This window comes from Asterias rubens, chromosome 18 (genome assembly GCF_902459465.1).
Source record: "Asterias rubens chromosome 18, eAstRub1.3, whole genome shotgun sequence".
NCBI lineage: Eukaryota > Metazoa > Echinodermata > Asteroidea > Forcipulatida > Asteriidae > Asterias > Asterias rubens.
The window spans coordinates 3,758,110-3,781,951 of record NC_047079.1 but is presented as its reverse complement, the minus strand read 5'-3'; the positions used below and the strand labels follow the sequence as shown (position 1 = coordinate 3,781,951).

The 23,842-nt window shown below is 40.2% G+C and overlaps 3 protein-coding genes across 6 annotated transcripts; 2 read left to right on the top strand and 1 right to left on the bottom strand.

The window, feature by feature from the left end:
• Window positions 1-2,794: 2,794 nt before the first annotated feature.
• Window positions 2,795-12,859, top strand: LOC117302525 (mite allergen Der f 3-like). 4 transcript variants are annotated; one of them, XM_033786498.1, is made up of 6 exons: window positions 2,795-2,851; window positions 7,096-7,312; window positions 8,236-8,407; window positions 9,632-9,882; window positions 10,566-10,708; window positions 12,520-12,859. In XM_033786498.1, the coding sequence occupies exons 2-6, from the start codon at window positions 7,270-7,272 to the stop codon at window positions 12,706-12,708; spliced, it is 798 nt and encodes a 265-aa protein (XP_033642389.1). In that variant the 5' UTR covers window positions 2,795-2,851; window positions 7,096-7,269; the 3' UTR covers window positions 12,709-12,859. The 4 variants fall into 4 exon arrangements, with proteins under 4 accessions (XP_033642389.1, XP_033642391.1, XP_033642388.1 ...); XM_033786500.1 differs by having other exon boundaries at window positions 2,806-2,851; window positions 7,120-7,312; XM_033786497.1 differs by lacking the exon at window positions 2,795-2,851 and adding an exon at window positions 5,634-5,728 and having other exon boundaries at window positions 7,120-7,312.
• A 2,779-nt stretch (window positions 12,860-15,638) lies between these two features.
• On the top strand, window positions 15,639-18,948 carry LOC117302517. The gene is made up of 3 exons (XM_033786486.1): window positions 15,639-15,773; window positions 16,725-16,832; window positions 17,398-18,948. The coding sequence occupies exons 1-3, from the start codon at window positions 15,718-15,720 to the stop codon at window positions 18,785-18,787; spliced, it is 1,554 nt and encodes a 517-aa protein (XP_033642377.1). The 5' UTR covers window positions 15,639-15,717; the 3' UTR covers window positions 18,788-18,948.
• A 1,763-nt stretch (window positions 18,949-20,711) lies between these two features.
• Window positions 20,712-23,541, bottom strand: LOC117302597 (the record flags this gene model as incomplete). Its single annotated transcript, XM_033786574.1, has 3 exons — window positions 20,712-22,690; window positions 22,896-23,071; window positions 23,450-23,541. Coding segments are annotated over 3 exons (1,761 nt in total), but the record flags the coding sequence as incomplete, so codon positions are not given.
• Between the last annotated feature and the right edge of the window lie 301 nt (window positions 23,542-23,842).

The following is a 23,842-nucleotide window of genomic DNA, read 5'->3' as shown; positions in this document are numbered from 1 at the left end:
AAGAACATTGTGTACCTTTCATTTTTTGTTACCTCATAGTTTTTTGCGTAAAAAAATTGTGTTTAAAGCTCCGACCCCAATATCAAAGTTAAAATAGTATTTAAGTTTAAGATTACGGACCATGCCGTTGCTATAGTGCAGCAAGCAAGAGTCTTTGTATGCATAACTAAAAGGTTTGATTGGTAGGCCTCTTATTTGTACTGAGTCGATCCGAAACTTTCCAAACTGACAAATGAACATCAACTTTCTCAGATGCAATACAAATCAAACAAGGTGACACTGATTCAAAGAACAACGATCAAATTTAATTGATTTAAAGGCACTGTACACGTTTGGTATTATTACTCAAAATATATAAGCAAGCCTTACTTGGTAACGAGCAACGGAGAGATGTTGATAGTACAAAACATTGTCGAAAAACAAGTCCCTCTGAAACGTAGTTTTTGAGAAAGAACAATTTCTCAATTTTCTCACTAAAATAATAATAGACTACTGGCCAGAATCCTGTTATTCCTATCTGAAAGCACAATATTTTGTACAACAAGGGTGGGTTTTTTCAGCATTTTCTTGCAACTTCAATGACCAACTGAGTCCAAATTTTCACAGGCTTGTTATTTAATGCATATGTTGGGATACACCAAGTGAAAATACTGGTCTTTGATAAAGTTACTAAAACGTCTTCGGTGCCTTTAAATATCACCACCCAATTAATTTAATCATCACGTTTATAATTTAAATCCTGCACTATGGAACTTCTAAAACCACTGTCCCACCATCAATCCGTTGGTGTCCCACTTTCGTCTGTTACTTCGTTGAATGACGTCACAAGCCCAACAGCTCTCACTGAGGTCAAATGATAGCATTGGCTGAGACTCGACTATAGTCCCCTACTAGACTTGTAGAAGTCGTCAAATGTCTGTCGCGGTCATAGCGTTCATACTCTCCCCGCGATTCCCGCGGTATTTTCGCGAGACTGCTGGCCTTGCGAGACTACTACTCTCACGACTACGGTCCCAGTAATGGGGAGTAGAAGTCGGGCAACCAGCAGTTCGTTCGAGAGCAGTGATCTCGCGAGAGCATCGCCACAACTCGACTATCTAACCTTTGACCATTAACGACTTGTCCACAAGTCTAGTCCCCTACGAATACAGACAGGCTATGGTTTTACAGAACCATTGATTTCATTGGATACAGTTTTTTTTACATATAACAATAATAATCACAACTGCATTTCTATAGCGCCTAACAACTCCAAAAGAAAGTCTCTAAGCGCTCAGAGTAACAAAAGAATAATTATGTATATAAAATAAACTGGACAAAAATGTTTTGAGAAGAGTCTTGAAACTTGAGATAGTGTTGGTTTGTTTGTGACGTGTAGTAGGAGCTTGTTCCAAAAATGAGGTGCAGCAAACTGAAAACTACGTCGAACGTACGCTTTGGTGGCAAGATTAGGGGTGACAAGGGTGTCTTTGTTAGCAGAATGAAGGATTCTTTATTAAGTGCAGTGGACACTTTTGGTAATTGTCAAAGACTAGCCTTCACAGTTGGTGTATCTCAACATATGCATAAAATAACAAACCTGTGAAAGTTTTAGCTCAATCGGTCATCGAACTTGCGAGATAATAATGAAAGAAAAACACCCTCGTCACACAAAGTTGTGTGCGTTTAGATGGTTGGTTTCGAGACCTTAAAGACACTGGACACTATTAGTTATTGTCAAAGACCAGTCTTCCCACTTGGTGTATCTCAACACATGCACAAAGTAATAATAATAATAATAATAATAATATCGAAGTCTTATATAGCGCACGTATCTACCAAACAAGGTACTCAAGGCGCTGAGTATATCCAAACTTTCAGAAAGATAGGTTATTGCAGTGATGAATTCTGAGACCCAATTATTTAGCACCTTATAAGGGTTTACAAGGTGCTACAAACCTGTGCAAATTTGAACTCAATTGGTTGTCGAAGTTGCGAGATAATAATGAGAGAAAAAACACCTTTGTCAAACAAAGTTGTGTGCTTTCAGATGCTTGATTTCGAGACCTCCAAATCTAATTATGAGGTCTCGAAATCAAATTTTCGTGGAAAATTACTTCTTTCTTTCCACCTCACTTCAGAGGGAGCCGTTTCTCACAATGTTTTATACTATCAACCTCTCCCATTTACTCGTTACCAAGAAAGGTTAATGCTAATAATTATTTTGAGTAATTACCAAGTGTCCACTGCCTTTAATAAACAAAGAGTTTTTTCAAAATTGTAGGAGAATACCTCACGCCTACCATTTCATCTTTCAATAAGACATTTTCTAGTTGAAAATTCACTTAATTAGTCTGTTACGAGTCATTATTCCAGGCTTAAAAGAGTGACTTCAGAGAAACAGTTTAAACAACACACGAGACCTACAGTATTACATCCCATCAAAAGGAAGCAATAATGGTGTCTTTGGTTTGTAACGAATCAACATTGGAGTGTAGATTGGTAAAAACATTCCAGGCTTTCATCAAAAGAGTGACGTCAGAGAAACAGTTTAAATAACAACACGGGACCTACAGTATTACATCCCATCGGAAGGAAGCAATAATGGTGTCTTGCTTCTACGGACCTTTGAAGTGTCAGGACGTATTTCAAACCCGCACCCAGTTTATTTTAAGAAGCACCAGAGCTTGACCACAGTGCACTTGTACGCTGGTCAATACGTAATACTTTTAGTATAAATATGCACGAAGTACACGTCGTCTTATAAATAATTGCATCTCTTTATATGAACGTGTAGTTGGCACATGATGATAATAAAAGACATGTGCAAACATGGCGACCCGCTTGAGTTCATCATAACATGGAGGTAGTGGTGAGTCCGTTCCGTTTATATTCTGATCTCTAGAACCCATCAAGCCAAACAAATACAATATATATTATGTTTCAGCAAGACAAAAGTATTTTTATTTGTTCGAGTTTAAATACCAATCTAACAAAAAAGGAAAAGCCATCATCTCGTGCGTAACTCTTCCTTGCGTCGCTGAGCTGACACATGCCGTTTATATAATAATGTTATGTCATTGTGACGGTGTCTCACGCAAGGCATCATTGTGGGTTCGATAAGCTTCCCCGGGTCGACCCCGATCTGCCCGGTACATTCAAATAGCTTCGACGTCACATTTCAGGGGCTCAACCAAGTCGCGAATTTTTGTTTTTTCCAAACGACATTGCAATAGAAAAAATGGCAGGCCAATTTCATTATGACGTAATTTTGACGGAAAGAGCCAATTTTGACGGAACGGGCAAAACAATATTGCTATGTCGTTTGGAGGAAAAAAAATCGCACCCCGGTCAGCCCAAGTGCCTTGTGTGTGGAATGGGTCACGTGGGATTGGCCCGAGGTGCATGACGTCGCCACGAGAGGGCGAGTGATCGTTCGATTAGCTCTTTTCAGGGGCTCACCCGAATGAGCTCCGCGGGGTCGACACAGGGAAGCAAATCGAACGCACCAACAGTGCGTCCGAACTGACCCCGATCATCGTCAGCAATATCATCACTAATGCAAATCTGAGGCATGTTCATGTTTGTGTCTAGGTTGAACCAAAATTCCCGACATTCCAAAGCTTATGAGCAAATGGCTTTTCAGGTTGCACCTCCCCAGCTCTGGAATTCACTCCCTAATAGTTTAAAAGAAAACCTTGTGTGTCCTTAAAGCAATGGACACTATTGATACGTAGTATTGTCAAAGACCAGTCTTCCGACTTGATGTATCTCAACGTATGCACAAAATAACAAACCTGTGAAAATTTGAGCTCAATTGGTCATCGAAGTTGCGAGATAGCTATGAAAGAAAAAAACACCCTTTCCACACGAAATGGTGTGCTTTCTGATGCTTGATTTTGAGACCTCAAAATCTAATTCTGAGGTCTCGAATTCAAATTCGTGGAAAGTTACTTCTTTCTCGAAAACTACGTTACTTCAGAGGGAGCCGTTTCTCACAATGTTTTATACTATCAACCTCTCCAATAACTCATTACCAAGTAAGGTTTTAATGCTAGTAATTATTTTGAGTAATTACCAATAGTGTCCATCACCGCCTTTAAAACGTGGACATAAAAGACATAGGCCTATTGAAGTTTTACAAGTAAGTTGTTGATGATGTTTTTGTTGTAATCTTGTAGATCAGATGCTGTGAACATTATTATTAACTCAACTTTCAACTGGAACTTCCAGATGCTGGTTTCCATGCTATTTTGATAACATTTATTACAGATAGCGTTATGTCTACACTTTCTATATTGATAACATTTAGTTTAGATAGAATTACCTCTTTACCGGTCCTTGTGACCGATTAGTGACGTTGCCGATCACCAACGTTATAGATACATAACCTACAAAGCATTGACACGAATCTTTAGCACCAAACTTCGGTTGGCGTTTGCAAACTTTATATTCAAAGTTTTTGGTTGTAAAGTATAGTTCTCAAAGTGCGCAAATTTCTAACAACAGTGAAGTTCATTGGTAAGTTTACTGCAACTAGTGACCACCAAAAGTCTCACGATGGGGCCTGGGGCAGAGACCGCGCAATGACGGGGGATGGTGGGAGGGGCACTCACCAAAATATCACCATGAATATTCTCACAGGAATCTGGATAAAGCCTGAACTTACGTTGCAAAATTGTTATTAAATGAGGTCCTAAAGGGGCAGTTAAAAAAACATTCATAACTAACTCAGACGGTTTCGCTATTCATTTTGGTGGAGAGCGCGTCAGGTGGGGGTGTTTAAACGGTGATAATGACCAGCTGGAGCTCTGCTTATAACCGGTTATTTTCGGATACTACGCGCTATAGTCTAGGTGCAAGACATTTCTCGTTACGGGCGATGCGGGCGCTGTTGGTGAGTTGGCCGCGCTGTGTGTAAAAGGAAAACGAGAAACGTCTTGCACCGAGACTAACTACGCGCACTAAGCATATCCGAAAACTGTCTCAGTCATAAAAATGCAACACACGTACAGAGCTCAAGGACGTCGGAAAACGGATAAGTTTTACAGAGTTTCTTACTTTATTACGCCTTTTAACCAGAAATGCATTTATGAATGGGAATAAACGAGTAGTTCTGGCGAGGGCCTTTACCGCACGGCCAAGACGCTGCCGGTTTTAAACGGCAGTTGAAGAACGAGTCACTACTCTTTCATTCCATTATTTAACCATTATTTAATCATTATTTGCACCCTCAAAATATTTGATTAGAAGGGATAGCTGTCAGCTATGAGTCGGACAACTTCGCGATCTCCCATATTATCACAGCCCAACTTCACGCCGTGCATAACGCAAAATCCACGGCGCGTGAGCTCGCTCAAACCCCAGTAATTTACGTAGTCTATTAACCATACACTCAAAAGAAACCTCTTTTGTAGTAGAATACTGGGAACACCAAACAGCAAAGTGATTTAAATCATTGTCACAATATTCAACTTTATAAAAAGGGCTCCGTTTTTAGTTAGTGTCATTGATTGAAAGTACGGCTGCCGATTATGGTCCATCGGTACGAATCTTCCCATGTCTTTACTTCAGCTGTGTTTTTTCTATACCCACTATAGGTCGCGTGATCACATGTACACATTGGTAGCGCAATCGGTCTATTGGTCGTCGAAGTTGCGAGATAATACTGGAAGAAAAGACACCCTTGTCGCACGAAGTTGTCTGCTTTCAGATGCCTGTTTTCGGGACCACAACATCTAATTCCGAGGTTTCAAAATCAAATTCAAATATTTTAGTAGAAAATTACCTCTTTCTCGAAAACCACGCTGAGGGAGCCGTTTCTCACAATGTTGTATATAGCTCTCCTTTTCTTTTAACCAAGTAATTGTTATGCTAACAATTATTTTGAGTAGTTACCAATAGTGTCTTGCTCCCTTTTTGTTGTGCCAAGAACTCGCTATTTATTTCTTTGCTGAGAAATCATTCCCCGTATGTGGAATAAGCTTCCTACACAGATCAGAAATGCCAGCTCACTCACCCCATTCCTGAAAGCTCACCTGTTCCAAGCAGGCTTACTAACCGTTCAACTGTGCCTCAGCGCCTTAGAACAAACTTTTGACTTTGGCGCTCTCTAAATGACCTTTGAGCGATTGTGCTTAACAATTGTGGAACTTGTGTCTCTTTCTTTTGTTATTTTGACTTATCGGTTTGAGTGTCACTACATACAGGATTACAGTGAGAGGTTGTTCGTGCCCAAAAATGTCGCAATGTGAGACTTATCATAAGGCATGTTGCAACTCATTTGTTTAAGTTTACGTCAGATAGATAGATTGATTGTTCAGCATGCTGTGAAAGTTCAACAGACTGATGAAACAAACTTTTTAAAGACACTGGACACTATTGGTAATAATTGTCAAAGACTACCCTTTCGCAATTGGTGTATCTCAACATTATATGCATAAAATAACAAACCTGTGAAAATTTGAGCTCAATCGGTCATCGAAGTTGCGAGATAATAATGAAAGAAAAAACACCCTTGTCACACGAAGATGCATGTGTGCTTTCAGATGCTTGGTTTCGAGACCTCAAATTCTAAATCTGAGGTCTCAAAATCAAATTCGTGGAAAATTGCTTCTTTCTCGAAAACTACCTTTCTTCAGAGGGAGCCGTTTCCCACGATGTTTTATAATCAACCTCTCCCCATTTCTCGTTACCGAGTAAGGTTTTATGCTAACAATTATTTGGAGTAATGGGAGACTTTCTGGGACGATAGAGGGCAGCAGACTTACCGGGTAAATCCATTGTTCTCAGGATTATGCGCAAGTTCAGAACTACGTAAACAATGGAAATTTACCCGGTATGTCTGCTGCCACCTAGCGTTGGAAAGTCTCCTATTCCTAATAGTGTCCACTGCCTTTAATAACAAGTTTGCAACTAAAGTTCAGGCCTCATCGAGATTCCTGTGAGAATATTCATGGTGATATTTTGGTGAGTGCCCCTCCCACCACCTTCTTCCGTAATTATCTTGAGTAATTACCAATAGTGTCCACTCCCTTTAAAAAGCAAGTGGGCTGTGTTTTGTGTTCCAAATTGTTATCTAATGACCGAGAAACTTTCTGATAATATCCTATCAAGTTAATTGTGCCATCATCATTGTAGACTCCACATCTGTCCGTTTTACACGACATTATTTGAAACCTTTGAGCTCGAAAACACGGATAAATGGAGAGGCGTCCAACCAGATTATTACCACTGTTGTGAGCTGTTCAGTCTTTGTGCACCATCAACCGAATACTCTTTCGTCCCATCATGAAGATTGCTGTGTTTCTCGCTTGCCTCTCGCTTGCTCTCGGTAAGAACTCAGAATGCTATACCATAAACTTCTCATATATATTTCTTTGTTTTAGTTCAATTGAATCTTATACTTTGTTTGAATTTGACATGATGTGCACGTGTTGTTTAAATGCCTTGAGTTTGATTGTTCTGTCGCTGTTATTGTATTAAAGGCACTAGACACTATTTGGTAATTGTCAAAGACCAGTCTTCTCACTTGGTGTATCTCAACATGCATGAAATAACAAACCTGTGAAAATTTGAGCTCAATTGGTCGTCGAAGTTGCGAGATAATAATGAAAGAAAAAAACACCCTTGTCACACGAAGTTGTGTGCGTTTAGATGGTTGGTTTCGAGACCTCAAGTTCTAAACTTGAGGTCTCGAAATCAAATTCGTGGAAAATTACTTCTTTCTAGAAAACCACTCCACTTCAGAGGGAGCCGTTTCTCACAATGTTTTATACTACCAACCTCTCCCCATTACTCGTTAATACCAAGTAAGGTTTCGTGCTAACAATTATTTTGAGTAATTACCAATAGTGTCCACTGCCTTGAAAGGCACTGGACACTATTTGGTAATTACTCATGACAAAACAATTGTTAGCATTCAAACTAAACTTGGGGCAATCAATGGAGAGCTGTTGAAAGTGAACACGTTTTGAGAAAGAAATAATTTCTCACTAAAAACATTTAAATTTGATTTCGAGACCTCAGAATTAGATGCTGAGGTCTCGAAATCATGCACACAACTCACGTGCAACAAGGGCGATTTTTTTTCTTCCTTTATTCTCTCATAAATTCAAAAACCAATTGAGCTCAAATTTCCACATGTTTGTTATTATGCATGTGTTGAGATACATCAAGTGAGAAGACTGGTCTTTGGCAATTACCAATAGTGTACAGTGTATTTTAACGATAAATGTTTTTATTTTTGGTTAACAGCAGCACGGAAGCTACCGCCTTCTAAGCGCATTGTTGGGGGCAGCGATGCTCCCGTTGGTAGTCGCCCTTACCAAGCGTCAATTCTCTACTCGGCAAACTCTTACGATACTTACTGCGGCGGTACCCTTGTTCATCCAAAGTGGGTGGTATCGGCTGGAAATTGTGTCCAAGAGTAAGTACAATAGGGACTTTTCGTTTTCAGCGACGGATGGTTCTGCGACGGTTGTTCAGCTAAACGTTGTCGTTTTCAGCACAACGAAGATTCATCCCAAGTACTGTCGTAGAAATTGAGGGACGACCGTCTTCAAAGCCGACGCATGCGCAGATGACGCCAAATGTCATCTTTACCGTCGCAGAACCATCCGTCGTTGAAAACGAAAAGTCCCTAATATACCTCTATCACGCTGTGTTCATGTTCCTGTTTCCATAACAGTAATGAATGCTAACATTCATTGCGCAAACATGGTACCAGACTATTAATTCGTCCAGCCTCAGTTTGGTTACATTGAGTTGGAATGGAGTAAAATCAAGATGGCCACACTGTCATAAAGGTCTGCAGACACTATAGACAACTTCTCAAAAGAATCTACGGAGTATATCGATACCCACATGGTAATCCCAAACAAAACAGTTATCGTAAAACCATACTTGGTATCTCAAGCAATACATCAAATTCCTTAACACAATGTTTACTTATTATAGTTATACTTTTCTTCAGTATACTGTTCGAAACGTCGAGACGTCTGACCACACCGGTTTTTTTTCAGAGCCAACACTCTCTATCTCTCTGAAGAGATTTTACGCACGGTTGTACTAGACTTGTGGACAATTCGTTCGTGGTCTGCCGCGGTGAGATAGTCGAGTTGTGGCGGTGCTCTCGCGAGATCACTGCTCTCGCGCGAACTGCTGGTTGCGCGGCATGCGCCTTGATTAAAGGCTACTTTGAACAGGATCGCAGTCGTAAGAGCAGTAGTCTCACGGGGCCAGCAGTCTCGCGAGAATACCGCGGGAATTGCGGGGAGATTCGGAGTATAGCAATGTCCAAGGCTCTTTACGCAAGCACCGGCCCGCTCTGAATTCACGAACTGCATAATAGATACTGTACTGCACGGTACATAGAAGTACTTGATACCGTGGGGTCGAAGCATGGTTTTCGAGGTTTGTTTACCTCGTGCCTCGTTGTACGAGGTTGAAACCTTGAAAAACCATGCTTCGACCCACGGTATCAAGTATTGCTATCTTGTCCACATGTTTAGGTTGTACCATTACCCGCAAGTGTACTATTTATAGTTACTCTTATTCTTCACACATGCAAAGCTTCAAAGACCGTTTAATTTTTCTTCTGGTTCACAACACAACATGATGGGAAACTGTTTACTCTTTTTCCATTTTAAAGTACCGGAGCCGTGTACGTCGGACTTGGCTACACTGATTTGGGAGATAAAACTGGTACCCAAATCATCAAAGGAACATGGCACCTGAGTCCACAGTTCGACTACAACACCCTGGATGGCGACCTCGCCCTTATCGAGTTAGACACAGCGGTTCCACTTAGTGACACAATCCAGACCATACAAATCGCTTCGTCTGGGAGTGACGTGCCCGGTGGAACAAAAGTGCTTGTTAGCGGCTGGGGCTCCACCTCATGTAAGCCACTTGGGGGTAGGGGTGGGGTCGGTGGAAAGCGAGATGGCAACATCCCATCAAACGATATGGAACGTGACCAACACTGGCATAGTTCCGGTTTGCCATTTTGTGCATCTAAGGGCCAGTGCATGGCAAACAGCTCTCCTGCGTTGCTCGTTACCAAGTAAGTTTTTATGCTAACAATTATGTTGAGTAAATACCAATAGTGTCTTAAAAGGCAGTGGACACTATTGGTAATTACTCCAAATAATTGTTAGCCTAAAAAACTTACTTGGTAACAAGCAACGGAGAGCCGTTGATAGTAGGCCTAGAACACTTTGTGAGAAACGGCTCCCTCTGAAGTATTAAATGTAGTTTTCGAGAAAGAGGTAATTTTCCACGAATTTGATTTCGAAACCTCAGAATTAGATTTTGAGGTTTCGAAATCAGGCATCTGAAAGCACACAACTTCTTGTGACGAGGGTGTTTTTTTCTTTCATTATTATCTCGCAACTTCGACGACCGATTGAGCTCAAATTTTCACAGGTTTGTTATGTTATGCATAATTATGTTGGGATACACCAAGTGAGAAGACTGGTCTTTGACAATTACAAATAGTGTCCAGTGTCTTTAAGCGCTAGGTTGAAACGAAATCAATGATTTGTGTTTTGTTATTTTTATTTTATTTTCTGTTTTGTCTGCAGCTGACGGTACATGGGTCGACCACCTTCAACAGGTTGTGCTGGAGATCCTTGACAGAGATGTATGTAACTATAGATTTTCAGGCGTGGATATTACATCTAACATGCTTTGCACGGAGAGCAATGCTGGAAAAGACACATGCTGGGTTAGTACCTATAATAACATACACTTGATTATGCTATCTCACTATTCGCTTATAAGAGTTTAGGTACATGTGAAACCCACCACTGATGGCTAGGTACAAGTTTGATGAAATTCGGGATGCAAAGTCAATGATGGATGCCTGACATTTTTCAAAAATGTGTTGAGTAGCGTTTTTTAATGGCAGTTAATGGAACGTGATACGCAAAATGCGTGTCTGTACATTTTTGTATAGGGAATTTTCAGTTCATTCAACCAAGACGGCATTGAACTTCACGTTTTAATTGCACTTAACACGTTTGGTAATTGTCAAAGACCAGTTTTCTCACTTGGTGGTGTATCCCAACATATGCATAAAATAACAAGCCTTTGGACTCAGTTGGTCATCAAGTTGCAAGAAAATGATGAAAGAAAAACACCCTTGTTGTACAAAATAGTGTGCTTTCAGATAGGAAAAAAAAAGGATTCTGGCCAGTAGTCTTTTATTACTTTAGTGAGAAAATTACATCTTTCTCAAAAACTACGTTACTTCAGAGTGAGTCGTTTCTCACAATGTTTTATACTATCAGTAGCTCTCCGTTGCTCGTTACCAAGAAGGTTTTATGCTAATATATATTTTGAGTTATTACCAAACGTGTACAGTGCCTTTAACCGACAAAGGTGTCCTCCCCGGAATGTTAAGACCCATTTTGTTTAAAAATCCAATGACGCCATGTTTCTTATTTCGCTCTGAGAAAGTCAAGATCGGAGCAACAATTCCCCATACAAAAATTTACCGACCCATGTACACCAAATAGTTTCTTTAAAGGGTCTGGGTACTTTTTGTAGGACACAAAACACAACGTCCACAGATTTACATTAAACCTACACGGTTTGAGGATAATGATGGAAAGCTTCTCTTAAAAATAATACTTACTGAGGTGCTGTAGTTTTTGAGAAATGGGAAAAACAAGTCACTAAAGTAATATTTGCATGTAAAACGTATTTTATCAAAAACTACAGCACCTCAGCAAGTAATTTTTTACAGGCAGTGGACACTATTGGTAATTGTCAAAGACTAGCCTTCACAGTTGGTGTATTGGATAGCATAAAAAAGCATAAAATAACAAACCTGTGAAAATTTGAGCTAAATCGGTCACCGAACTTGCGAGATAATAATGAAAGAAAAAACACCCTTGTCACATGAAGTTGTGTGCGTTTAGATGGTTGATTTCGAGACCTCAAGTTCTAAATCTGAGGTCTCGACATCAAATTCGTGGAAAATTACGTCTTTCTCTAAAACTATGGCACTTCAGAGGGAGCCGTTTCTCGCAATGTTTTATACTGTCAACCTCTCCCCATTACTCGTCACCAAGTAAGGTTTTATGCTAATAATTAATTTGAGTAGTTACCAATAGTGTCCACTGCCTTTAAGTGCAGGGGAAAAAAAACTCTATGGAGGGATGCACATTAATAGAACCATTGTCTCTTGTGGTATTACTGAGTATACAGCGCTAACACACATCGGTGTATGGGTAAAACAAAAATATATATATTCTTTATCCCCGATGCAAACATAGGATTCGAACTGCCTCTAGCTATCGGGCAACCTCGGTGGTCTAGTTGGTAAGACACTGCTCTGGAATTGCAAGGGTCATGGGTTCGAATCCCACCGAGTTAACATGCCTATGGTATGTTTTCACAGGACTCGGGAAAGTACTGAGTATACAGTGCTAACACACATCGGTGTATGGGTAAAAAAAAAAAATATATATATTCTTGATCCCCGATGCAAATTTAACATCTCTTCTATCTGTATATTATGTTCATCGACAGAGTGATGAGGGAGGCCCTGTCGTGACAGGCTATAGTGAGACCTCTCACAGCAAATCCACCACACTGGTTGGCATAGTCAGCTGGGGTTGGGAATGCGGTGATGCTAACTACCCTGCCATGCACAACCGAGTTACAAACTACTGCCCCTGGATTGCATCCGAGACTGGTAATGACGTCCAGTGCAAGTAAAGCTGCGTCGACGGACATCTTGTGTCGTCATAAAACGGACACAATGACACAGTAAGACTTTATGCATAAGGGTACTTTTTCGAAACCACGGCTTCGGCTTTGGATTCGGCTTCAGGCTCCGTTCTCTCGTCTGAAGCACTGAGCGCGTAATACGCAAAGCACGCGCAATGGGAGACTTTCTGGGACGATAGAGGGCAGCAGACTTACCGGGTAAATCCATTGTTCTCAGAACTATGCGCATGTTCAGAACTACGTAAACAATGGAAATTTACCCGGTATGTCTGCTGCCGCCTAGCGTTGGAAAGTCTCCTATTATTGTCAATTCAACCGGCGGGGCCAAGCTAGCCTGAGCCGAATCCAAAGCCAAATCCAGTCGTTTCGAAAAGGGCCATAAATCGGACACACGACACAGTTAGACCTTAAGCATAGACATTACAAGCCGCCATCTAATAGAGGTAAAGCAATGAAACAATGCACAGGATTGGCCAATGAACAGCCTCTTTTTGACCACTAGTAGAGGGCGCCCTACTCAAATGACGTCATATGCATAGACCTTTTCGCAAATACTGGGGCGCGCGCGTAAAGCTTGGAATTAGGTGCATTGTGGTCTTGCTGGTATCCAAATTTGATCCATATCTATCCCACAATGCACCTCATTCAACAGTCTGCGCTTGCGCATTGGTATTTGCGATAAGGTCTATAATAAGGTCTATACAATTCTGAATTGATCCTTCTTTAATAATTTGGTGGTATTTACAAAATTATTGACAAATTATTCGGTTATAATTTGATATCAGGGCTTATCGTATTGGGATCACCAGACAAATGGGAGTCATACCCAAACACCAACAGAGGGACTTCTGGTATATAAATCAGCTTTTTAATAATAAATAAGCTTAATATAAATAAATAAAATCAATCTATTGGTTATTTGTTGTGTTAGACTTAGGTCAGATTCAGCAGGAATCTTGCTTCGAACCAAAATACAGAAACATATTAGACAAATTTACATATACGGATAGTCAAGGCAGTCGCATTATTCGCTCCGAAAAGACGCCGTTGTAAACCCACCCGTATACCCTGTGCGTAGTGCGTGTAATCACACCACATGACCACCCGTATGTCACATCGTACGACTACTGTGCACACAAGTCATCCGCACTCGTACCACTAACCGCATGCGGAGGCCGTCAGGCAGACAGCCGACGCATGCGGATAGTGTACGGGGGCATCGTGTCGTGCGATGTTACGCACAGTGAATACGGGTGGGGTTTTATACAGCGGCGGCCTTTTTTCGGAGTGAATAATTCGACTGCCTTGAGCAAGGCTAATATACGGATAGTTTTGCTCGAAACCGTACTGACTTACAGAACTTTATACACGAAAAGAAATGTACTGCTTTTCATGACTGTGATTCTAAGATCTCATTTCTCAACAGGCAAATGTATATTAAATATAACAAATAATATAAAATGTTCTCAATGACGAAATACTGTAGGTGTGTATTCTCTTTTTGTTGGTGATGTTTCCTTCTTCTTTTTCTTAAAGATTGTGAACCATGTCGGTTCCATTTTATGTCTACCAATTCGCAACGAACAATATTCGCTTTTTAACAGCAACTTCGACGACCAATTGAGTTCAAACTTTCACAGGTTTGTTATTTTGAGCATTATGTTGTGATATACACCAAATGAGAAGACTGGTCTTTGTAACTATCAAAGGTGTCCAGTGTCTTTAACTGTGGAACTAAAATGATAAATGACTGTGCTTTTTTGGAGGATATAATGCTTGTGCATATTAATAAGCTCCTCCTAAAAGCCTATGGTACACCGTCCTCTGCTACGATGAGGATAGACTGTGCCCTCAAAGACAGGTACCTGCTACTCCGATCCAATGATTCCATTGGATACAATGATATCATTGTATAAACGTGCAGTGACATGAGCTTTCCGCCGCCGCCGCCGCGGGTTCGTTTAGCTTCCCTGGGTCGACCCGGTCTTCCCCGGTCGTTCGAATAGCTTTGACGGGGCTCACCCGGGTCAGCCCCGAGTGCCCTGCTTGTGGAGTGGGTCATTTGAGGTTGACCTGAGGTGCATGCCGTCACCACGAGAGGGCGAGTGTGATCGTTCGATTAACTCTTGTCGGGGGCTCACCCGAGTGAGCATTGCGGGGTCGACCCAGGGAAGCTTATCGAATGCACCAATAGACGAGATGTGACCAATGTTTACATTTAAAACGCCCTCTGTTGAAAAAAACACTGTATACGTCATGTTTCGCCGGGCAAAAAGACACGTAGTTATGGTGAGATGGCATACACTTTCTAGCTGGCTGTCAAAACACAAAGGTTTTGCCCGGCGGTATGCGCGCGAATCATGTTATGGTTTTCGTGTGACGTTAGAGGTCACATCGTCTATAGATGCCCAAACAGTACACATGTCACGTCCGCCATAGAATTTGACTGCGCTCTCTATGTGAAATGAATGTAGGTCAAAGGTGCATGTACACGCCAGCTGGAGGCCGGTGTCGCATGCAATAATGTCATCTATGCAATACTATCCGGAGGATAGTATTACAGTATTGCATATGCAATAATGTCCGACGGACGGTTTTGCATATGCAATCGTGTCCGCCCGGACGCTGCTGCACAATGCAACTGTGTCCGCCCGGACACATTTGCATATGCAGTTGTGTCTGCCCCGTGCAAAACCGTCCTTGCAGTAAATAAAACGCCCTTGGTCGACGGAACACGTTCGCCATTTTTTTACAAGCTAAGTGCATGTCATGAATGACATGGGAAATGTTCGGCCGTTGGGTATTCGCTGCAATAATAAAATACGTGAATATTCATAGACCTTATCGCAAATATGAGCACGCAATGCACCCTGGGATTGTTAGTGACCACACACGAGTCGAGCTAGCGGTGGCGCACTTTAGCTAGCTCGTAGTGTAGTACTCTAGCTCGGCGGCGTATACGATTTTGTTACAAACAGCTAAATTTTTGTCGGCAAAATGTCCAGCCAGTGTGCCGTGTTTGGCTGCATAAACGACCGTCGTTATCCGGAAAGGTGAGTCATTAATCAAGTTATTATAGAAAAACAGCTATGAACTTAAAATCAGACTAGAGTCAGACTGTGTCCGTGTTGTGCCAGTACCGACCCGTGTCACAGTCATCTATGATCTACATAACATGTATCTACTAAACTAGTAATTTTTTAGTATCTGTCAATTTTCCAACATGGAGCAATAAACTAGAGTACTTCCCTATTATATACTATAGTCGTAGCCGTACTTGGGTGCTAAAGTAAAGTGCTTATATATAGGATAGTCACGTAAACAAATACATGTATGTATGAAACAACATGTGCTACAAACTGAGATATGACTGTCCGGATCCGGTCCAGAATATTTTCTAACGCTGCAGTCAAGTTATACTTATAGTGCATTGTAAAGTGTTGTACCGAATACCCGTTGTACCTTTGTACGGATAACATTCCGTATGGCCCACCACTTTTTCACTAATTTTTACAAAAAAGGATATCTCATTGAGGTAAATTAGATACTATATTATTTCATATCGAATGAAAAAGTGGTGGCGCCATACGGAAACTTTTCCGTCAGTAGCACTAGCCTAGCAGGTAGTACTGGCACTAATCCTACCTCCTATAGTATAGTAAACAGCAGCACTCCAGCAGACTTTCAATGTATCTACAGTACTATACTATAGTAGCCTTTCAATGAAAGGCTGCTGGAGTGCTGCTGTTTATCACATTAAAAAAAAATATTAATTCACTGATTCGTCAACTTGTCGTACTTGTGTCAACTCATCCCATACCCACTCCAACCAGTTCGCCAACTCATACCCACGGCAACTCATACTAACTCATACATGTACCTGCACCAAGCTCATACCACTACCGGTACTGTTTTAACTCTTAAGTTCAAGCTTTGGTGAAGAAAAGAACAGAATATGTAGGGTACAATTTTGCTTAATTTGTAACCCGTTATTCATTTTTCAGGATGAAGGTGATGCCCAACGTGTATCAACATATGGGTCAGACTTACCGAGTCAAGTTTTATAAATGTAAGCTTCAGTTTCAGTCAAAATGGACAAGACTTATCAATAGGTAGGTGGATTTGCAATGTTATAAATTATCACACAAGCGCGAGTTGAATACGAAAAAATATAGCGCGTCCCATATCCAACGAGGCCGAAGGCTGAGTTGGATATTGGACGCAGACGCGCTATGTATATTTTTTCGTGTTTCACGAGCGTGCGTGTGATAACAAATTTATCTTCCAGTCTCACGTGCAACGTGCAAAGTTTAAAATTTCAGAACGTTATTTCATGACAAACAGCATTCATGCGCACAAAGTTTAGAATGTAATTTTTTTCACTCTCCGTATCCGGAGTGGGACAAAATGACATTTTGCAATACGCACTGTGTAATAAAAACAGAGGCAGTAGGATATCAAACAGAGATCATAGCATATACGTTTTTATCCCCCTAGTAGTTCGAGCTTCTGATTGGTGGATTAGCGCGTACTGGAAGATAATATTTAAAATACAATTTTGTATTTATTGATTTTGTCCATGAGTTGTAACATGTGCCCAGTAGAGTATGTTTACATAGCAGCGTTAAGTGTAACTATATTAATACTGGTTTCTTTATTTTTCTTTTTTTGTAACAGAAAACACTTCAAAGTAACTAAAAACACTGTAGTTTGCAGTAATCACTTCAAATATGGCCAACCCCGACAATGGGCACAACATCCAACAGAATACCTCAGAGGCTGTAACACCACTACTACAAGGCCTAGTACTAGACGTCCCCCACCTAAAAAAAGAGGGACCCCACCGCCTAAATCTGCACCCCCAAGGATAGATGTTATCTGTGGCGATGTGATCGCTAAACCTCCGCTAGGGACGTGTACAGCTGGCTTCAAGCACGATCATAGTAGTATGTATGTCAGTACTGATCAGCAATCATGTCAAAGAACATGTCCACTTGAAAGAGAAACATCCCTTCAACGAGTGAGACAGAAAAATGCAGAACTGCAAAGACAACTTGAGGACTTAAAAGAGAAACAAAGAATAACCAAGAGGTCAACGCCAAAGCATAGCAGTTCGAAGTCAAAGCGCTTTAGTATTGATGACATCAAGAATAAAGAACGTTTGATGAAACTTTACACAGGATTACAGTCATATGCAGTGTTTATGTGGGTTTTTGACCATGTCAAATCAAAAATGGGAAGACTACATTACTACAGGGGTAGAACATCGCATAAAACAAAACGCTGGCAAACAACAGGGGCTGCAAAACCAGGACAAAAGAGAGAACTTTCAAAGGAGGATGAACTCCTACTGACACTAATGAAACTTCGTCTAAACCTAAATGATGAAGATCTAGCAGTCAGGTTCTGTGTCAGTACGTCAGTCATTTCAAACATAGTTTCAACTCTTCTCCCATTTCTTGCTAATGAGCTTAAAAGTTTAATCTACTGGCCAAGTCGTTCTGCTATTCAGAATCATTTTCCTTCATGCTTCAAGAAACATGGACAGGTTAGAGCAATAATTGATTGTTTTGAAGTTCAAACACAGAGGCCGTCCCAAAGTGATGTCAATTCAAAATTGTACTCGAGCTATAAGCAACGACATACATACAAAGTATTGGTAGCATGTACCCCAGGAGGATCAGTATCTTTTTTATCACCAACTGCAGGGGGAAACATGTCTGATATTGAAATTGTACGAAAGAGTGGTATGCTTGATTTATTGGAGAACGGCGATGTAGTCTTGGCAGACAAAGGTTTCAAAGACAAGTCAGACTTTCTCCTTCACGGGTGTAAACTGGTGATACCACTGTTTAGTAAGAAGGGAAAGGTTTTTACTGAGGAGGCAAACATAACTAATGCTGCTGTATCTAATTCACGAATACACATTGAAAGGGTCATCGGGAGGATGAAGGAGTTTCAAATTTTGAAAGGAGATTTTCCATTACTCCGAAGCGACATTGTCGATCATGTGTTTACATTATGTGGTGTGCTAGTTAATCTGCAAAGCGTCCTTGTTCCGAAATGATTTAGTTGTTAATAATGCAGGCAGTTACAATGTTAAATATCAACCAAATTTACATTTATTTTTACTACTGGTACATTCACTCGGCAACTATGTACATATTATAGTACCCATACAATATTATAAGTTATCTGTCAGTATACACATAATGAATGTTTATGAGTGCAATGGTGCGAATATGTTCATGAGTTGAAAGATGGAATGTTCTATTCAACGAGGCGGAGCCGAGTTGAATGGAACATTCCAGCTTTCAACGAATGAACATATTCGCACCATTGCACGAATGAAAAACATTCATTATTTGTTTTATATAACATCCAAGTAGAACTTTGTAATTTTGATTGAAAGAAACAACTTTCAAAACAAACAATTTCAACTGTAGAAGCCGAATGCTAGTAATTGTACTATGCCTTCTTGCAGTAACACCTGCTGCGTTACCAAAGACACGCGCACGCAGTGATGTTTTTACTCAGCTTTTTCGTTCCATCCGAAAAGTACCATTGCACGCTGGCAGCGTGCCAGCGTGCAATGGTACTTTTCGGATGGAACGAAAAAGCACGGCGAGTGACTCAGCGTGCAATGGTACTTTTTATTTGCTATCACGTGACGGACAATCCTCCAATCAAATGGCAAGGATCTGCTTGGGTGTTATATAATACGTGCTAATCCACCAATCAGATGCTCAAACTACATGTACTTATATTATCAAACAAGCGTGAGTTGAATGTGGAAAAATATAACGCTTCTGCTTCCCATATCCAACAAGGCCGAAGGCCAAGTTGGATATGGGACGCAAATGCGCTATATTTTCCGTATTTCCACGAGCGCGCGTGTGATAGCCTAACATATTTATCTTCAAACAAACTTGGCGCGTGACAAAGAACACACAAGACGCAGATAGTGATACTAGCCGTGCAATATAGGTTTTTATCGCCACTCCATTCTGCGAATCTGATTGGAGGCTTAGTGGTACTTGAAGATAAATACATTTATACAGCATTAGTCATGCATGCTTCCGCATTAGAGAAAAAACATATTTAAAAAAAATACTTTCACTATGGTAGTATACCAAACAAAAACTGAAAGTATTTCTACAAGGTCTTTGAAAATAAGGTTTGATTTCAACATAAACAAATTAGCATTTTGGTATGCATTTACATGTGTCTTGTTGGAGACAAATGAAGTGTTTCCTGATTTGCCTTGTGCAGTGGAATGGTTAGGATATGATTTTTGGACCACATGAGTGAAAGCAGATTTATGTATGAAAACTAAACCTTCTGTAAGCAAAATGTGTGGTTTTAATCAAATGATAAATTTAAACCAGTATTCTCGTTAAATTGAACATCCATCAATGTAAATCTCATATTATTTTAATAAATAAATAATTTATTGCAATTGGTATTTCTTGTTAGTAAACAAATTTAAATAGTATATAAATTATTTGGTATCTACAGGATGATATTCAATCTATACAATAAATATTCTTTTGCAAATGTTTCTCAAATAAAAAAGTATCTACATGTATATTGTGCATCTTTTGTTGCATTGCTTTTTAACTTGGAAATTATTTATTGCAATAAATAGTATTTTTTGTTCAGTATAAGTTTTTGTTTTCTTTAAAGACTCTGGACACTATTGGTAATACATGTATTGTCAAAGACCAGTCTTCTCACTTGGTGTATCTCAACATATGCATACAATTACAAACCTGTGAAAAGTTGTAAGATTACCAGGAAAGAAAAAACACCCTTGTCACACAAAGTTGTGTGCTTTCAGATGCTTGATTTCGAGACCTACAATTCGCAAACTGAGGTCTCAAAATCAAAATTGTGGAAAATTACTTCTTTCTCGAAAACTACTTCACTTCAGAGGGAGCCGGTTCTCACAATGTTTTATACTATCAATATCTCCCCATTACTCACTACCAAGTGGGGTTTTATGCTGCAAATTATTTTGAGTAACAACCAATAGTGCCCATGTCTTTAAACTGAAACTCAATCAACATACACTTCTTATAAATATATTACTTTGTTCATAGGTAAAATATAGGATTGCTAAAACTGACAGTACCAGGTTTTTACTTGGTGTCATGGTCATTCAAAATGGTCAGTCAACAAACATGCACAGATTTGGGCTAAATTTGAGTCATCATGAAAAAGTAGTTGAACTCAGACAATTCTCAATCATACAGCTCTTGCATGTATTCGACTGAATAATTTATAATCTTTTTGGTAAATATTTATTGTACTATATAAAAACAGTTTTGCTTGTGCACTTACTATGATTTATGAAATAAATTAAGTGGTATGCATGTAACTCCATGAACTCACTCAAGGAATTTTGTTTTATACTTTTAAGGCAAAAAAACAAAACATTTTGCTTCCAGTTTGATGATCGCCCCTAATTTTACATTTTACAACTCTGGTTGAGCAACACCCAGTTTTGACTCTCTTAGCTTTTCAGTTAGTATTTCCTCAATCACCACAAACTCAAAGAAGATTTTCAATTTCTTCAGGAGTTCCCTGATAAAAACTTCATCAAAATTGACCCTCTCAATGTGAATACTGTTGTTAATTAGAGCTGTCTTCACAACAAAGTCGGCATAAGTTGTTTTGGTTACAAACATCTGTACCTGGACTTGAGTATAGTATGGATGGTTTCTTTTTAGACGTATCCCATGATCATCATTCACAAGACAAGAACCACTTTGCATAGCATAGTCAGCTATGGTCTTGAGACGGTGGGTGTAGGGGTTCTTCACTTCAAGGACTCCCATGCCGTGGCACTTGCACTTTATGAGACCATCTGGAGAACCAGCCAAGTAAGGAATATCGGGATGAATGTTGACCCCGGTGTCAGAAATCTGAAACGCTTTATGATTCTTTTTTTCATTCTTTACATAGACTTTTCTGGCTACTTTCTCTCTTTGTTTCCCCCATGCTAGTGATTTTGATGTGACCTTTCCCCCATACCCCATGATCCTACTCAACACAGAATTATAACGCCCTTTAACCTCTGAATCCTTAACTTTCGAGGCACAATCGTGCGCTATGGATGCAGTTATTCTGCCACTCCTGTAATTCCACCATTTTGGTGAGTTACTCTGTTTCACTGTTTCTTCGGCCACTGCTTCAAACGCACAAGGCGGTGCCTGCAAGTTACCATGAAAGCATTGTACAGTGTCACAGTCTCCTAACTTAAGACATTCAAGAGTTTTATCCCTGGCTTCAAGAACAGTTGGTGCTTGAGTTGTAGTTTCCACCTCCTCTTCTGCTTGGACAGAATCAAAATCTTCATCATATAGAACATGCTTCCTTGGAGCATATAACAATGCAGCGCATTTTCCACCTGTCACTGTAGCTAGACGTTGTAGATCGAACTCACCAATGCTACGTGCATGCCTGTCATCAACAGCTCTTGGATCAAATGCATTTCTATTACGTGGGCTGTGATCAACTGCGGCACTCTCTAGATCTAGCTCACCTGTTACTCCAACTATTTTAAAATTCTTTACAAAATCAGGCTCATGAATCTTCTCGCCTCCCTTAGGGGGCTTATGCCACTGCTGAGGTTTTGATGTACATGCTTTGTTTGCTCCCGTCTGAACTTCATGTGCAACGTAACAAAGGAGGGCAACCGTGTGCTTGCAGAACCCTCGAAGACCTGCCCTGCATGAGCATAGTGAAGATACAACCGATCCAGTGTCCTTGTGCAATGCTACCCAAGTGTAATACGGTGCACTGGTTATGGCCTTCTGTGGCACAACTCGGCCGTCAACAAAACAGTACCGAATATTGTCACTAATGGCATGGAATCGAACCTCACGTACATGCTTTGCCCGCCACACACTCTGTCCTTCTATTTTGGCCTTTTCTCCACCTGTGGTGATTTGGTGTTTCTCTGCGCCTGTAAATGAAAAAGTTGCTCTAAATAAAGCGTGTCTTGCTGTACATTGTGTCAAAATCTGTACTCCAGAGCATACATGTGGCCCAGTCAAGTCAAATTTTCTATGCAGATCTAAAAATGATGTATGATGAACACAAACTGAGAAAATAAAATACAGGCATCACTTGATGTGATACAGCTATTGTGTCTTGCAAACAATACTTACACAAAGTAATGTATTCATCCACTTCTGTTGTAGTTGTAGGGGGGAAGTTGACAGCTGATGCTTCCCAGTTAGAATTTAAAGCTTGAGGATCGGGAAGTGAGACAAGCCCATTCTCTAGTACGAGACGACTTTCCCTCTCTTTCTGAACGATCAATTTCTCTGCATCATCACTGTCTCTGCAAATAATAAATCATGTGCCATCAGATGAGCGACTTCTCATATATGTATAAACAGCCCAGAAATGCTACTTTAATACTATTGACAAGGATGGCTTATTTGTGCCTTTTATTTTATTCATAAAGGTATACCAAAATTTGAACTTCAATGTTATTCCAATATGCACAGCTCCTCCTAGTTGCGATTATATACATGTAAATCTTCCTCCTCCCGACAGATTGGTAAGATGATCACCTGTCCTAGGGCTGGGCCTTTTGACCTGTGCTTTGTCCTACTGGTATGGTGGTATTTAGTCAGTACGATACACTATAGCCTATCATTAAGAATTTATTTAATTTGTTAAATTATTTGATATTAAATTTGTCTGTTTAACAAACCGTGAATCATGAATGATGGCTGTGGATGTACTACTACTAGTAAAACCAGAACGAAAAGTTGCTTCCTCCAGGGCAGTAGGCACAGCAGGTACGTGTTATTAACACTGTTAATAAAACTATTAAACTAAACTGTCTTGGTCACACTGTCATTATAATAAACACAGTGAAAGTATGGAGGAAGGATGTTGTTTTACGTTGCGTGCGTAGTCGCAAGTATAGGCTATCGGTCCCAAGTCACTACTCGGAGTCCAATCCGAAGTCAAATAAAATAGTTACACACAACAAGTACAAACGTACTGCCTAAACACTACAGTGAGACTACTACGCACTAGCAGACTATTATAGCATAATTTATTTCATGAATTAGCATGACTAAAACTAAAGTGAAAAGCT

Bases quoted from the DNA above. Each gene is read 5' to 3' on its own strand.
- LOC117302525 (XM_033786498.1), top strand. From the start codon at position 7,270: ATGAAGATTGCTGTGTTTCTCGCTTGCCTCTCGCTTGCTCTCG. The intron at 8,408-9,631 runs GTAAGTACAATA...TCCATTTTAAAG, and splicing joins GCTGGAAATTGTGTCCAAGA to TACCGGAGCCGTGTACGTCG. The intron at 9,883-10,565 runs GTAAGCCACTTG...TTTTGTCTGCAG, and splicing joins CGGCTGGGGCTCCACCTCAT to CTGACGGTACATGGGTCGAC.
- LOC117302517 (XM_033786486.1), top strand. From the start codon at position 15,718: ATGTCCAGCCAGTGTGCCGTGTTTGGCTGCATAAACGACCGTCGTTAT. The intron at 15,774-16,724 runs GTGAGTCATTAA...TTCATTTTTCAG, and splicing joins GACCGTCGTTATCCGGAAAG to GATGAAGGTGATGCCCAACG. The intron at 16,833-17,397 runs GTAGGTGGATTT...TTTTTGTAACAG, and splicing joins TGGACAAGACTTATCAATAG to AAAACACTTCAAAGTAACTA.